The sequence below is a fragment of the Bos mutus genome, chromosome 21, assembly GCF_027580195.1.
Source record: "Bos mutus isolate GX-2022 chromosome 21, NWIPB_WYAK_1.1, whole genome shotgun sequence".
NCBI lineage: Eukaryota > Metazoa > Chordata > Mammalia > Artiodactyla > Bovidae > Bos > Bos mutus.
In genome coordinates this window covers 56,366,607-56,383,280 of record NC_091637.1, presented here as the reverse complement: position 1 = coordinate 56,383,280, position 16,674 = coordinate 56,366,607, and the positions used below count along the sequence as shown (strand labels likewise).

General features: G+C 47.5%; 1 protein-coding gene across 2 annotated transcripts in view; it reads right to left on the bottom strand.

Annotated features, from left to right (window-relative positions):
• Positions 1-2,583: 2,583 nt before the first annotated feature.
• The window catches only part of SLC24A4 (solute carrier family 24 member 4), a 194,960-nt gene continuing 180,869 nt past the window's right edge, over positions 2,584-16,674 (bottom strand). For both annotated transcript variants that reach the window (XM_070357870.1, XM_070357871.1), the window contains exons 14-17: positions 16,216-16,330; positions 11,821-11,933; positions 11,417-11,482; positions 2,584-10,030 (exon numbers count right to left, since the gene is read on the bottom strand). In XM_070357870.1, the coding sequence (XP_070213971.1) occupies positions 9,878-10,030; positions 11,417-11,482; positions 11,821-11,933; positions 16,216-16,330 (447 nt within the window). In that variant the 3' untranslated portion in view covers positions 2,584-9,877. The remainder of the gene's footprint in view (positions 10,031-11,416; positions 11,483-11,820; positions 11,934-16,215; positions 16,331-16,674) is intronic.

Genomic DNA, 16,674 nt, shown 5'->3' with positions numbered 1-16,674 from the left:
AAGTTTTAGAAAACATCAAAAACAAGCTGATAGAGCCTGAGTTGTGAAATCAACTAGGAAACGAGCTCCAAGATTCCACCAACCACCCTGTCCTTTCTCTGGTCTGGGCAGTCCCAGGCCTGGCTGTTCAGGCTGGCTCTTGTGGTGAGTGGACGAGAGGCCCTGCACACAGCACACATGCCCTCTGAACCTCATTTCCTACATCTGTGAAATGGAGATATTTTCTGTCACTGTCCTGTGTTCCACTGGTTTTTGTAAACCACGCAGTGCCAGATGGACTGAGGGACAATGAGATACTGAGAATTAAGAACTTGAGGCTATAGGATCCTCAGAGCTGATTGAGCTGGAATTACCAAGTCAAAGGCCACAGTACCTTGTGGATTGACTTTTACACAGAAAAGAGTCAAACCCATCTAAATGCTCATCTGAAGTATAACTTCTCATCTGAAGTAGAACCTGTGGGGAAGACTTTAAAAAAATATTAAAACATTTTTAATTCATTATGGACAGATATTTCCATGAGTATAACAAAAATTGCTAGAAAAATGCAATAAAAAAACACGTACAGACATAAAATTACTCATCCTATTGCCATAAATGTTTATACTCTCAGTTTCTATACTTGTCTTGTGGCAGATGGACAACAGTCTGAGAGGCTGCACAGATGCCCAGCTCATACTCTGAGCGGGACTGATTCATTTGTACTCAGTCGTGTCCGACTCTTTGTGACCCGGTGGACTGTAGCCCTCCAGGCTCCTCTGTCCATGGGATTTTCTAGGCAAGAATACTGGAGTGAGTTACCACCTCCAGGGGATCTTCCCGACCCAAGGATTAAACCTGCATGTCTTGCATTGGCGGGTAGATTCTTTACCACTAGCGCCACCTGGGAAGCCCCGGGACGGATCCATCTTCTCACTCTTCAGTGTGGACCAGCAGCACTGGCAATACCTGGGAACTTGTTGGAAATATAGGATCTCTGGCCCCATCTGATCCTGCTGAATCAGAATCTGCTTTTCAACAAGACACCCACGTGATTCACATGCATGTTAAAGTTTATGGTGGCACTGAGGCAGCTGGGACTCCGGAAACATTTCAAATGAAGGAATTAACCAGAATTTCTCTGGTTAATTAACCCCCTCATTGCAATTTCTCATGACACAAGAGCTGATGGCATAACATTCTTTTCTAAAAAATTTTAGCAAGTAAATCTGTGTGATTACATTGATCAATTATATACTTTATTAATTCCAACTGGAAATAAACCTTTCAGTCAACCATGCCAGGATAAATACTGAATTATATTTCTATCCTCATAGGAAATGAGAACACAAAATCACTGTCAAATGAAGAGATGATGAAAAATACACAGCCAGAAAATGTAGAAAAACTATTATTAAGGAGTGTTAGGTGATTAATAAAAATGCTATTGTATTTTTACTGGCTTTTTTACATTTGTGAGACTTTCTAACTTTTAAAAACATATAATCTCTTGTAATTTCTTTTCTTATTCTAAAAAATATTAACATTCACATTCAGTTTTGCATTCATAGGTTTGAAGACCCATTGCAGGCAGATTCTTTACCATCTGAGCCACCGGGGAAGCACATTGAAGACCCAGCTCCCAATTTGTTTGTTTCAGGCCTTATAGACCTATGTCTCTGCATATTTTACTGTATTTAATATGTATTCCCTGCTGTGGTCAGTGAGATTGAATTTCCTCTGTTAATTAGCCATTTATGCTGCTTTGAGAATTGCTTTTTCTTTATCATTTTTCTATTGAAACGTTTTTGCCATTTTCTTATTAGCTTGCAAGAGTTCTTTGCCTGAGGATACCAATCTCTTCTCTGTTATGTATAGCATAACCTTATTCTTGATGAACAGGACCAGATTCATAATTTTCAGGGCTCAGGGCAAAATGAAAACATGTACTACAAGGACATATTGTACAATCAGGGAATTAAAACATTTTAAAAGTATAAATGGAGTATAACCTTTATAATTGTGAATTATATTGTACATCTATAACATATATTGAACAACTATAATTTTAAAAAAAGAAAATGTGAGGTGCCCTTAAAATAATCATTTAAGATTTCAAGATGGTGACAACCGAGCCTGGGGGCTTTCTGAGTGTGAGGCCCTGTATGGCTGACGCCATGGGTGCCCTGCCCATAAAGTTGGCCTTGCTGATGAGACAAGAGAAGAAGGCTGGATCATTCTGGATTTACTTGTGCTTTGCTAAGGTAAGTTATGTGGACCTCCTGGGTGGCTCAGATAGTAAAGAATCTGCCTGCAATGTAAGAGACCCAGGTTCAATTCCTAGGTTGGGAAGATCCCCTGGAGAAGGGAATGGCTACCCTCTCCAGCATTCTTGCCTGAGAATTCCATGGACAGAGGAGCCTGGTGGGCTAAGTCATGGGGTTGTAAAGAGTTTGACATGACTGAGCGACTAACTCTTTTATTTTTCAAGGTAAGTTATGAGTTTCCTGCTTCATTTTATTATCAATCATAATTAAAAAGCACCAACCCACATCCTTTTCAAAGTTTATTTTTCTTAATATTCAAATAGAAATGGTTTCCATAAATGGCTTTTATTCCAGTGTAAAGAATTCTTTCCAAAAATACAAATATGTATGTGTCTATTAAAACATGACTGGAAGCTCTCTATAGGGAAAGACAACTTGTGTTCATTTACTTTATTGACAGTGTACAGATTTTCATGGATTGCATTACAATACTGACTGCTAGATTTCTTATAAAGGTTTAGTTCGTATTTACTCTAGATTTGTCTTCACAATAAGAATAAACTCATGCCAGTGTTTAGTAATCAAGAGTAGCAATTCATTCAAATTTAATGAGTTTTATTAAACTAAGAATCTCATATCACAGAGCATTCACAGTGCAGGAGGTCACAGTTCTTGAAAAAATAAATAGTGGGACAAATATATTTATTATTTACAACTTTTCAGCTCATGGCTCCTGCTTTGCCCGTTAGAGATGATGAACAAAGATGGCGGCATGACAGAAATGTCTCACGCAGGTGACGTGTAACAGCCTCAGAAGTTTTGGGTTTTGGTTGTTTCTAAGGGGGGTTCCTTTTGGGCATGAGAGCTCTGGTTCTATCTACCTGCTATTTATTAGGTCACACCTGAGCCCCAGGAAGATCCCATGGCCCTGTGCGCCCCTGGGCTGGGTCAGGCCTCCCCTGACCGTTCTTTGGCAGCTCCTGCATCTGTGCATGGGCCCGGCCCCATCTGGCTGGCAGCCCTGTTTCCTCTCTAGGTAATCAAGGCTCTCTTTGTATTCAGACACCCAGCAACTGCTCCGGGCTGGCAGCAGCTGGATAGGAGACACCCAACAGAGGGCAGGCACCCTACCAGGGAGTGTGTGCTCTTAACTGGACACCCAGCCTCCCAGACTAGCAGCCCCCCACGGAGGCTCCCTCAGACCCGGCCACAGAGGATTAGCCACAGTTCTCTCCCTGGGCCCCCAGATATCCTTGGTCCAGGCAGGTGAAGAAAGTGCCAGGAAGTGTCCCATGGATTCAGAAGGGTACCTCTGGAGGTGAGAGCAGGGATGCCCTGGCGGCCAGAGGAAAAACCCACAAGAACATCTGATTTGGAAAAACAGAGCTGTCTGGATCACATCCCAGCCATTTTCAGTGGGGAGAAAGGCCTCGCTCCTGTTGAAAGGGGACTTAATGTTCATCAGGATACTCCCAGGTATCTGGGACCTTCTGGAGTTGGGGTGTGGGGTTCTGTTGTCTGGGACCCTGCTTTATGCACAAAGGCTGACCAGACCAAGCCACGCACCCAGAAATCAAAAGCTGAGCATACTTTCAATAGTTAAAAAAATACATTTTTCAGTGGTGGGATGGGGAGGGTACACACTTTCTCCAGGATTAAGGGCTTTATTGGCTGCTACTGTGGGTAAGTCACAACCAACGTGTTGCATAAAAAGCAGCTGTCTAAATTCTGGCAATGGAGGGAATAGGTGTGGATAGGCCTGCGTGTATCACAGGACTTTGAATAAAGCAGCAGCCCATCCCACACCCATAAACCTAATGGTGGAAACACCACATAGAAAGGGCTTGACTTTCACATGGGTTCAGGGAGCGTTTCTAACTGTCAGAGCCACCTCCCATGACCCTGGGTCTGTATCAGGGTGTCCGGGCAGCAGATGTTTTCCCAGACTAGAAGACGGTAAGTTCTTAGCCCCTGTTATGAAGTGTGTGGAGGACATACCACCTTGACAACTGGATGCCAACACCGTAAGAGGTGATGGAAAGCCTGGAAGCTTGTGCAGGTAAAAGATGACACCAAGCACGCCCCCCTGCAATGCATGAGGATTTAGCAGAGACCAGAGGAACCTGGGAACCACTGGTCAACTGAAAAGTTAGAATTTTTTAAAACCCCCATAAAATAATCAAAGCTCTAATATGACCGAGCTGGCTTCCCTGTTGTGATGGAAGAAACAGCTCCTCCTGGGTGGCGAGATGGGAGAAAACACCTCTTCTCTTGATTTCATGCAGGTACCATTTCCTTGAGGTCGGGCAGCATGTGACTCTGGACACTGACCCATTAGCTATGAGATCTGGAATTAAGCACATACTAAACTAGCATCCCAGTTTGGTTTTCCCTGTTAAGAAGCAAATGCAACAACCTAAATGGACTGTGCCCTTGGGAGAACAGTTCTCTGCGGCAAGGCGAAGGGGCTCCACAAGAGCCAAGTCACAAAATCTGCCTGATGGGCCTGTGCCAAGGTGTTCGTGTTCTACCGCCCACAGGACTGACACAGTGCAGGATAGGCCCCTTCTACATGCGCCCAGAAGGTCCTGAGAGCGTCTTTGCACTTGAGGGGCTCATGAGACCAGCTGCAGAGAGAAAGCTGGAGGGGAGCCCAGATGCTTGGGGTGAACCCACATAGAGGGCAGGGGCGAGGGGCAGCACATTGGGTTTAGGAATAAATGGGGGATGACGCTCTTCCTGATACTCAAGAGCTGCCCAGAGAGCGTTTCCAAAAATGTCTGGAATGAGCACCACATGGTGACAAAGTTGCTGAGACGTGATCCATCTCAGGGATCCTGAATGCATCTGCTAACTGCCCCAAGGGGAGGAAGACTCACACAGAAATGATGTTCAGAGGGCATTAGAGGGACCTGGAAATATGGACTGCAGCCCACCATGGGATTCTCCAGGTAAGAATACTGGAGTGGGTTGCCATGCCCTGCTCCAGGGGATCTTCCCAACCCAGGGATCGAACCCATGTCTCTTATGTCTCCTGCATTTGGCAGGTAGGTTCTTTACCACTAGCGCCACCTGAGAAGCCCATATAAAACACAGTGAAAGTGAAGTGAAAGTCACTTAGTCGTGTCTGACTCTTTGCGACCCCATGGACTATACAGTCCATGGAATTCTCCAGGCCAGAATACTGGAGTGGGTAGCCTTTCCCTTCTCCAGGGGATCTTCCCAACCCAGGGATTGAACCCAGCTCTCCTGGATTGCAGGCAGATTCTTTACCAGCTGAGCCACAAGGGAAGCCCTTAAAACACAGTAGCAGGGGAAAATCTCCTGAAGATTTTCACCCTAACCAGCAGGTTCCTTGTTTATTCAAGCAGCAAGCATTTGCTGAGAGCCTGTCATATATGCTGCACAACCATCTTTTCCTGCCAGGGAAGGAAAGGTGGGGCTGAGAGACAGGCCAAGCCCAATCCCTAAGGACGCACTCAGTGTCAGGGCGGATGGGCGGCCACGAGCAGGCCAAACCCAATCCCTAAGGACCCACTCGGTGTCAGGGCGGATGGGGGGCCACAAGCTCACTGGGCAGTGCCAGCCGAGCCGAAGAGTCTCTGCTTCTCTGTCCTGTTACAGACCTTGACTCCGCTAGCTCATTTCACACCTGGGGAAGGAGGGGAAGAACGGACCCTCTCCCAGTCCATCTTGCCTTTGTCCACCCCCACCTTAAGGACAGGGAGGGGCCCTAGAGCTCAGGGAGGGGAGATGCCAGGAGGAAAGGAGGGCATCAGGCCAGGAGGCTCACACTCTTCCTGGATTCCCAGCCTGTGTGTGGAGCCCAGTGTTTGCTGAGGGCTGAGCGCCCACTGATGCTACAAGGCATGCAAATCCTCCCCAAAAAGGAAGAGGGGGACTTCCCTGGTGGTCCAGTGGTTAGGACTTCCCCTTGCAGTGCAGGGGGTGCAGGTTCAATCCCTGGTCAGGGAGCTAAGAGCCAACATACCTCCTGGTCAAAAATCCAAAACACAAAACAGAAGTAATATTGTAACAAATTAAAAAGACTTTAAAAATGGCCCACATCAAGAAAATCTTTATAAAAAATTAAAAAAATGAAAGGTGGGGGTAGTTTCTTCCCTTAGAACCTAGACTCTGGGAAGCCCAGGAGGGAGTCTTTGGTCAGGGTCTGTAGGGGGTTGCCCCCCTCCATCCCCGGAGGGATGGGCACACCTATCTGGCTCCTGAAGGGTTATTCTTTTCAGCTGCTTGGGTGTGTAAAAGCAAAAGATTGACAAGGAGAAGCAATGTGCCCTATCGCTGTTGTGTCCAACTCTTTGCAAGCCCATGGACTGTAGTCCACCAGGCTCCTCTGTGTTCATGGGATTCTCCAGGCAAGAATACTGGAGTGGGTTGCCATTTCCTTCTCCAGGGGATCTTCCCGACCCAGGGAGTGTCTCATGTCTTCTGCATTGGCAGGCTGGTTCTTTACCACTAGGCACCATCTGGAGGAGCAAGAACGAGTCCTAATAGGTGGGATGAGGGGAGGAGGAGCAGGTAATGAACAGAGGAAAACTCACAAGGTCGGTGCTTATGGACGGTGAACACAGAGGTCGGGAGACATGGGTTACAGGAAGGATGGGAATGAGACCATTCTGATCTGCCTTTAACATCAGTCTCTCACTGCAGCTGACCTAGAGCCTTCCTCTAGGGCCAGGCTCTCAGGACACTGCATACCTTCCCCTTGACTACACTCGGCTGGCAAAGGAAAATCCAGACCAGAGATGCCAGGAGCCTCCTGCTTCTGCTTTTATAGATGTTTTCTATCTGAGTACAATGGGTTCATTTTTCTGCCCCCAATTCAAAGAGCCAAGTTTATTTTTCAGATTGCCTATTTTCATAGCAGAGTAATTACTCTGTGCTAATTAGCTTCGGGAATAAAATAAAGGAAGTAATCCTGCTCAGTGACGAAAGCATTATTTTTCAAATGAAGGCCTAATTAATCAAGCAATTCTTTAAACTTGAAATGGAAAAAATATTTAGTTACAAAAGAGACTTCTTCACCTACGACATATATATAGTTTCCTAGCTACAATAAATGCATAGATCCTTTAAGGAAGTTACATTGGCACATTAAAGTCATAAGAGGATTAGCCAGGAGGGCTGTTCTACATACTAGAAACATTAGTTTTTGTCTCAAATTGGAACTGCAGCATATTTATCATCTCAGATGGGCTCTGGTGAGGAAGAGGTGGGTGATGAGGGTGTGTTCTCCGAAAGCTACACAGGGATTCAAAGACGGAACACCAGCAGGGCTCTCATCAGGGCCCATACGGCCTAGCTAAAAATATTTTTTGATCTTTATCAGAAAATAATAGGGACATAGGATGGGGATAAATATTAGGATGGGAGACAGAGCATCCAGATGTCAGTTAGAAATGTGACGAAGTCTTGACTCAAACAATAAGGGCCAACCCCAAGGACAAGGACACATCCACACCTGCACGACCAAGGATGATCACACACTGGACTGGCCGAGCCGGGTGGCGATCTGGGGCTCGGCTCCTGTTTGCAACTTACTAGCCATTGACCTAGAGTCACCTGACCTCTCCAAGACTGAACTTCCTGTTAAATGGGGATAATCATCCCTACTTATATCACAGGGCAGTTTTGAGATTCAAAAATGGACACAGATGCACTCTGAAACCCAGATGAGGCTGTAAGACAGAGGAGACCAGGTGGCTATTCTCTGTGGGCAGAGTGGTCCTGACAACTCTGAAACCCTCTGCGTCTAAATGTTTGTGCTGATGAACCTAGGGGCTCCCTGGCCGCCCACTCGGCTAATTTCTCAGGAAAACGACCCTTGTCCTCAACTGGAAGACCACTGAGAATCTAAGCAGAGAAACAAAAGGAGAAGTCTTAACTTGGTGTAGCTACTAACACTGATGGGGATCCAGAATAGAAACCCGGTGATGGGGCTGTCACGTCTGAGGCTCATGCTAAGCAAATTTTAGGGACACGAGCTTAAACATGCCCTCCTTCTGAAATTCAGAGGCCACAGAGAGCACAGCCACAGATTCCACTGCGGGTTACAACCATTGTGTCTCGGGAAAGAATCAGCTATTGGATTTACACTCATCACCCATGATTAATTATCAGTGAATCACTAAAACCCTCCTTTCCTCATACCATCATGGGGGCGTTCCCCATACAGTCTTCTGTGCAAAATAGCCCAGTATTAAAAGTGCATCAAATCTGATAGACTCTTTGCAATAGAAACATTAAAAAAAAATAAAAAAGAACACCTCTCTATAAAATGAATTGTGCTTTCTTTTCAGAAACCACAAATGGTTTGTGTTCGTAAATCTTTTTAATATATATTTGAGAGCTAGGAAGCAGTCAAAATTGTTTAATGTTTCTATTTTTGAATTAACCTCCCATCTTTGGCCTTTCATGCATAGCAAACTACAAGATTCAAGAACCTTAGCTCTAAAAATTTCCAAGTTACGGTTTCCATACTTGCCTCCAGCTCACCAGAGAGCAATTGGTGGTTTTGCAGGAAATCTCTCTTCTTGTCATTAACCATTACCTCTGGCACACGCATTCCAGTTCAGCAGGCTATGAAATTTGTTGGGCATATAAACAATTGGGTCTTTGAACAGGGTGACTGTGAGGGCAGGGCATTAACAAAGAAACGACAAACCCAAACTGACAGCGCGTCCCAGGCCACAGGTCTGGAATGAATGGCTGTAAAGCCCTATCTCCACTGTGTCTCTGAGTTAGCACCCATTTAGATGTTAGTCTTCTACTTTCTCTATGTTCCAAACCAGACGTCTTAGCGTCAACGCAACATGATACACATAGGATTTGTTTCCCATAAGTATTACCTTTCTGGTCCCCATCAAGGTCCTTTGTATGCGATGGTATTTTTCAAGTATGATGATCTATAGCTGACATTTTATTTTGACTGTGTCATTGCTCGTTCTCTGAATGTATCAATGAAAATGAGAAGAGTATGCACTTGTTTTCTCTCTTCTGCTGTGAACAACTGTTTCTATTCTTCCAAATTTGTCCAGGAAAAGGGGTGGAGTGTTTGTTGTCACGGCCCCAAACTCCCAACAGGTTGAGCCTGCTCTCTCCAAACCTTGAGTGCTTCCAGCAGGATTCAGAAGCTCTAAGGAGTACATGCTGCCCAAGGAACCCACACCCTCTGGTCCAGAGGGGCCCCTTAAGAACAACGCTCCTATTTTGCACTTGCCCCAGGAGACCTTGTGTTCACCGACTGCCTCATTTCCGAGGCTGCCTTGCGACAGAAAGACAACCCACATACAGAAGTCCTTCTGATCCAGGCGTCCGAGAGGAGATACATGCCACGCCCCTATGGCCGGCGGCTCGGAGGTCTGCGAAGCTGCTCCAACAGCGGCCTCTGAATCTTGCCTTTTTGTGGGGGCAGAACTCCAAGGAGGAGGATGACGCCCGCAGCCTGGCCCATGACCAGACACAGACCACGATGGCGCCTTCTTCCCATGGATGAAAGAACGGACGGTGGCGGCCGATGCAGGAGAGATCTGTGGTGGGGAGGGGCAGGGAAAAAGGACGCCAGCGCCGGAGTGTCCAGAACAGCTCCCGCGCGGGGCAGTGGCTCCGTTTTAATCGTCTTCTCGGCACATTGGCAGGTTGACAAAGGTAAAGACGTTGAACTCTATCATTATGGAGAAGCACAAGAAGACGGCGTAGAGGACCAGCACGTACACCCCCAGCTTCCGGTCCAGCTTCCACTTGTTCAAATGGATGCCCAGGACCTAGAAGGAGACAGCGAGTGTTGGGCTCGGGGAGCAGAGAAATATAAATGGCACTTTTACTGGAAAATTACACACGAACGGTGAACCCCAGAACTTCCTCCAAACTGTGGACAAGAACAGAGGGGTGCTGCCGGGTGTATCATTGGTTTGATCAGAATGAGCCCTGTAGGCTTTAGACTCGTCTGATGAAAGGATGCTGACTCTAGGCAGGCACAGCAGCTGTCCTCAGGGGACAGGCCCTCCCCTGGTAGGCACGTTCCTTTTTGGGGATGCACAGGCCTCCCAAGCCTTCTTTAGTGACAGCTGGGGACTGCCACTGGCTCCTTCCTTTGCTTTAGAATTTGGCATCCTCAACCCTCTTCAGCAAAACCTTCAAGGCTCCCATTGGCCCACTGTCTGGACAGCTTCAGCTTGGACCGTGTGTGTATGTGTGACAGGGTTGGAATGCTTCCTCTTTCTACATTCGTTTCATACTTGCCTACCTATTACTACCTTCTTTCTTTTTTAAAATTAATTAATTTATTTTAATTGGAGGCTAATTACTTTACAATACTGTGGTGGGTTTTGCCATACACTGACACGAATCAGCCATGGGTATACACGTGTCCCCTCCATTCTGAAACTACCTTCTTTCTTATCCATGAATCAAGGCTCCCCAAGAGTTGAATCATAGTTACCTCCAATGCTGTGGGTCCTTACAGACAGACCAACTGGGGTTCAAATCCCAGCTTTTCCTATCCCTGCAGACTTCATGAAGGGAGTGGATATGAGTCCTCATTAAAAGGTTTTAGAAATGTGGGGTCCATGAAGAAGGGATTCCTTTCTAAGCAATAGCACTAATGGGACAGTTATGGGAAAGAACAGTTATGGCAAATAGCCATTTCCTACCCCTGTGATCTGGGACAAGTTACTTAATTCCCGAGCCTTAATTTCTTCTGTAAAGTAGAAAATCATCAGGTGCTTGTAAGGATGGAATAAACTAAGCCGAGGCATTGTTTACCACAGTTCGGGGCCTGTGGAATAAGGAGACCTCCGTGTCACCATGTACCATCCCCAAGCCCTGACCATCATGCCCCCAAGGCAGCTCCAATAGACTGGGGGTGGGGGGAACGTGTCTCCTACTCGCATCATTGAGGGGAGACAGACCGGGCAGGAAGAAGAGAGGAAATGTAAGTCCCTCCTTCTGGGGACTTCTCACCAGCTTAGGGAAAAGTGTAGTGGTGGATGCCAACATTCTTGGCACAAACTGTGTCTGGGGGTATCTGTGAATTTATATGTTTTTTCAGCTTTATCCCTCACGGCCAAGGGGAAGAATTCAGAGACTGTGCAGAATTGAAGGAAACCACGTGTGTGTCAAACTACCATTCTAGAATTGTAAAAACTCACGGTGAGAGCGACGGAGCCCAGCAGCAATGCCACGGAGTAGACCAGACCCCGACTGTTGATCTTCACCTGGAGAAATAAACACACACGCCCTGAACCTCTGGGCTGCTCAGAGGCCCATCTGTTCTGGGAGCCCACTGCACTTGGGCTTATCCTTTCCCTCCTCTGGAAGCAACAGGTGGGTGTTCACAGCTGAAGCACCTGTGAGTTCCAGGCAAACACGGGCGGCCTCTTGCAGGCACCCCCAGGCTGCTCTGGACTCCTTTACACAAAGCGGCTGCCAGCCTGCAGAGGAGACGGGGCAGCGCCCCCCCCGGAGCTCCTAGCTGCAGGGCCAACACCATGTTCGCTCCCTGTGAAGCACAAGTGTCCAGCATCATCTCACTAAGGAAGTGAGACGAACTTACCGTGGACCCATAATTAACAACCATGGTCTGCAGCCCCCACGGTATGCCAAGTCCCACGAGGATGTCAAACACGTTGCTTCCTATGGTGTTAGAGACCGCCATGTCACCAAGGCCTGCGGGGGACAACCGACAGGTTATTCCTAACCCCCAATACCTCAGAATGTGATTTTATTCAGAGACAGGGTCTCTACAGGGCTTCCCTGGGGGCTCAGATGGTAAAGAATCTGCCTGTAATGCAGGAGACCTGGGTTCGATTCCTGGGTTGGGAAGATCCCTTGGAGAAGGAATGGCTGCCCACTCTAGTATTCTTGCCTGGAGAATTCTATGGACAGAGGAGACTGGAGGGCTACAGTCCATGGGGTCACAAAGAATCGGACAGGGGTAATCAGGTTAACACAAGGATGAATCCTAATTCAGTATGATTGGTGTTTTCATGAAAAGCAGAAATTTGTGCACAGCCCTGCACACAGGGAGAACTCCAGCTGAACATGAAGACCGCCTCCTACAAGCCAAGGAGAGAGGCCTGGAGCAGACAGAAAGAACCATATTTTTCCAACAGCTTGACCTCTAGCCTCCAGGACTGTGGGACAGTCGGTTTCTTCTGTTTTCCTGTCTCCCAGTTTGCGGTAATTATGGCTGCCCTAGGAAACTAACCCAGAGCCCTTCATTATGTCTCTTGCTAGGGGTGTCAGCCTGTGTTCTGGGATGACCCACTATGTGCCTCTCCTTATTTGGGATGCCCACCTTCTCTGGGAGGGAGGGTGCCTTGTCCTCGATGCATACTTGTGACCCAGGCGATGGCAACATGAACTTGACCCGGATGACAGAGCAGCAGGTCTTAGGCCTGGTTGGTCTCCCAAGAGTGGACTCTTTGCCCCCAGCCAGACTAGAAGCATCTTAGAGGCGAGGGGCCATGTCATTACCTTCCCCCTCCTGCCCCACTGTCCTGTCTCCTACCAGCCAAACAATCTTAGGAACTCAATAACTGAGAGGTACCAAAAGTTAGAAAACAAATTTTTAATGCTGGCTGAAATCTGTTCTAACCTGGCTCCCTAGCCCAAATTCAACACGACTGTCATAATCTGGCCACAAACATCCGTGGAAAGAACAAATCTGAAATGCACGTGCCTATAACCATAACGTCACCTTGGTCACTGAGCAGCTTGCAGAGACTCAGACCAGCAACTGGACGACCGCCTCACCTCTTTTCGACCACCTGCCCCCAGGTATTAGCCAGGCTACCTCCTCCCACCCTGTTGCTGGCATCCACTGACCTCCAGAGCACAGTGTCTCCCCAAGGGCCTCACAGCTCCCTCCCTGTCTGCCTGGGCACCTAACTGAGCGCCTTCAAAATCCTGGCAGCTTATTCCTACTGCGGCCAGTATCTCTGGGAAACCCGCCTTCCAGTCTCCCGGGATCTTGTGAAACAGGAACGTGCCGCTCCTGTTTTGGGCCAGCTAGTCGTCCCTGGTGAGGAGGCAGGCCCTAGCTGGATGGGTCAGGAGGAACCAAGGTGCCCGGGTCTGGGCAAGAATAGTGAGCGTGTTCTCAGGTTGGATGCTGGGCTCTATGTGGGTGCAGCCCCCTAAGGAATCTTTCAGCAGCAATTCTCAGACTTGGAGAGCACACGACTCAAATTTCCATTCCCACCAACCATAGTCCAAGAGGGGTTCCCTTTTCTCCACACCCTCTCTGGCATGTATTGTTTGATTTTTTGAAGATGGCCATTCTGACCAGTGTGAGTTGATACCTCATTGCAGTTTTGATTTGCATTTCTCTAATAATTAGTAATGTTGAGCATCTTTACATGTGCCTCTGTGGCTATCTGTGTGTCTTCTTTGGAGAGATGTATACTTAGGATTAGGATTGACATATATATACTGTGTGTGTGCCCAGTTACTCAGCCATGTCTGACTCTGTGACCTCGGGGACTGTAGCCCATCAGACTCCTCTGTCCATGGGATTTCCCAGGCAAGGATACTGGAGTGGGTTGCCATTTCCTTCTCCAGGGGATCATCCCGACCCAGGGATCAAACCCATGTCTCTTGTGTCTTCTGCATTGGCAGGTGGATGCTTTACCACTGAGCCACCTGGGAAGCCCACGTATCTGTTACCATGTGTAAAATAGATAGCTAGTGAGAATCTGCTACAAAGCCCAGGGAGCTCAGCTCGGTGCTCTGTGATGACCTAGATGGGTGGGTTGGGGTGGGAGGGAGGTCCAAGAGGGAGGGGACATACATATACACACAGTTGACTCATTTTGTGGTTTAGCAGAAACTAACACAACATTGTAAAGTGATTATACTCCAATAAAATATTTTTTAATAGACGAAAAAGAGCAAACAACTCGCTGGGGTCTTGCTGAAAAGCAGACTCTGGTTCAGTGGGGCTGGGATGGGGCCTGAGACTTTGCATTTCTCTCAAGCCGATGCTGCCAGCCTGGACCACATTATGGGCTATGAGGCTTTAGGGAGCCCAGGATGCAGTCTCTGCATGTTAGAGCTCACTGCACTGCTTCTGCCTCATGCAGGGGGCTCTGGGCAGAGGTTTCTGCATCCTCCGCCATAAAGAATCTATGTTTAATGTTGTCTGCGGGATCCTCTGTCACTCCCATCAGCATCACCCTTAGGACAGCTATATACTCCCACCCCTACGTCAGCCTTCCTCCATTTCTGTCTTTCTACATTTCACAGGAGCCACTCTGAGATGATACCCCACCTGTTCTTGTTCCTACAGAGCCCCTTTGGACTACACTGGGACCCTCCCCTCCAAGTTCTTAATCTTCTTGTATTATGACCCCTTTCCTGACCCACTAGCCTGGACTCCGAGGCCAGTTGTTTAAACGGCAGATTCTCTTGGCCCCTTGACCTTCCACTGTGTCCACCCAACCACCCCCAGCTCTGGATGAACTCATCTGTGTGTCCTGGGAGCTGGTACAACTCCAAATTCATGCTGGAACCCCACCCAAATTCACAACCCCGAATGTCAGCCAGGCTCTCAGGGCTTATTGGCTTTCCTTTTCCTCCCTGTACTGGGTTGAATAGCGGCCCCCACTTGTGTCCACCCAAACCTGTGAACATGACTTAATTGGACAATAGAATCTTTGCAGATGTGATCCAATACAACGAGATCATACTGAATTAAGGTGGGCCCTAATTCGGTGGCTGGTATGTCTTTGGACACAGACACACACAGAGGGAAGAACAGCATGTGAAAACACAGGCAGACACTGGAGGGAGGTAGCCACAAGCCAAGGATTCCTGGAACCCCCTGAAGCTGGCAGAGAACAGGGAAGGATTCCTTCCCAGAGCCCCCAGATAAGTACAGTCCTGCCAACACCTTGACCTTGGACTTGTAGCCTCCAGGACCAGAGAATCCATTTCTGTTGTTTTAAGTCACCCCAGTTGGGGTACTTTGGTTATGACAGCCCCGGGAAATGAATACAGTCACCTCAAAGGTCACTCAGTTCAATTCCACCCCCTCTGCTGCCGTCCCCAGCTGTCGCCTTTCTCCATGAGGCTCCAGCCTCCTGCCAAACATTCTCCCACCTTTCCCTTCCCCTCATTTCATCTTTTCTCAGGACCGATCAGCCAACTAACCAAGCTTTCTTTCATCTTGAAGAAATAAAACATTTTCCTCCTTTCTGAACCCACTTTCTGTTTGGACACTTCTCTCCCCTCCTGTCTCCTCTGAGATTTCACTCCACTATTTGCCCTTCCTGCCTCCCACACTTTCACACTGCTGTCTACGGAGGAAGGTCGGTAGACGTTCAGGCATGGATGCTATCTCACTGGTAGCAAAGGAGCAGCAGAGGAAGGCTGGCTCTTCACAGCCCTTCTGTTCTGCCATCGAGGAGTATACCGCTGCTCCTTAGCCTGCTCACCCCCAAAGCACTTAGCTCCAAAGAAAATCCACCAAGCAAACCATAACTTTACATAAGTTCTAGAATTTGAAGAAGAATCAGAAAATAGTTGGAGACATAGGATATCCCCACTTGGCCTGTCTGGGATCAGAACATTAGTGCATTTGCTATAAAAATTCTGGGCTCCCACTCTGTTCAATCTCACTCACATTGGTGATGTCAGAACAAGTTCATTTTTTTTTGGCAACACAGCTAGTGGGACCTCAGTTCCTGCAGTGAAAGCCTGGAATTTTAACCACTAGGGCACCAGGGAGCTCCCATCCACACAGATGCTTCTAGAGGCCTAGAGGAGGTGATCTTGGTAGTGATTCTCTCCATGGATGGAATCTATACCATGGTTTCCAGTCATCACTGTTTCCTCCACGGTGGGACTTGGTGACTACCAGTCCTGAGAGCTATGAACCGTAACGCAGGCAGGGGGATGGGCCCACTTGGCAATGCCGACGGCTGGGGGCCCAAGACACTATTCGTACCTTGTCTCGCCACAATCAAGCTGGCCATGCAGTCGGGGACGCTCGTGCCTGCTGCAAGGAAAGTAATGCCCATGATGACATCGGGGATCCCAAGGGTGTATCCAATAATAGTCACCTGCAGAAGAGGGGGGAAACATCAACTCACAGAGGAGCACCCCTGAAAACCCTGCTTACAACTCAGAGTTTTTAACTTTAAACATAGTACTCCTGCATCCAACAGAAAAATCTGGAATATGGTTTCTTTTTTTAAAACTGTCTTTTGAGTATTCTTTTTTCCAGATTACATGAGTAATCTGGGTTTACTGTTTTAAAAAGAAAAAAAGTCAAATGAAAGTATTAGTAAAAATCACCTACCATTTCTCAAGACCTTCAGACAACCACTATTAACACTTTTTATGAGCCAGTGAGTCTTAGACTTGAAAATGTAGGAAATCCTGTAGTGAGCTATTAAAATAAGAC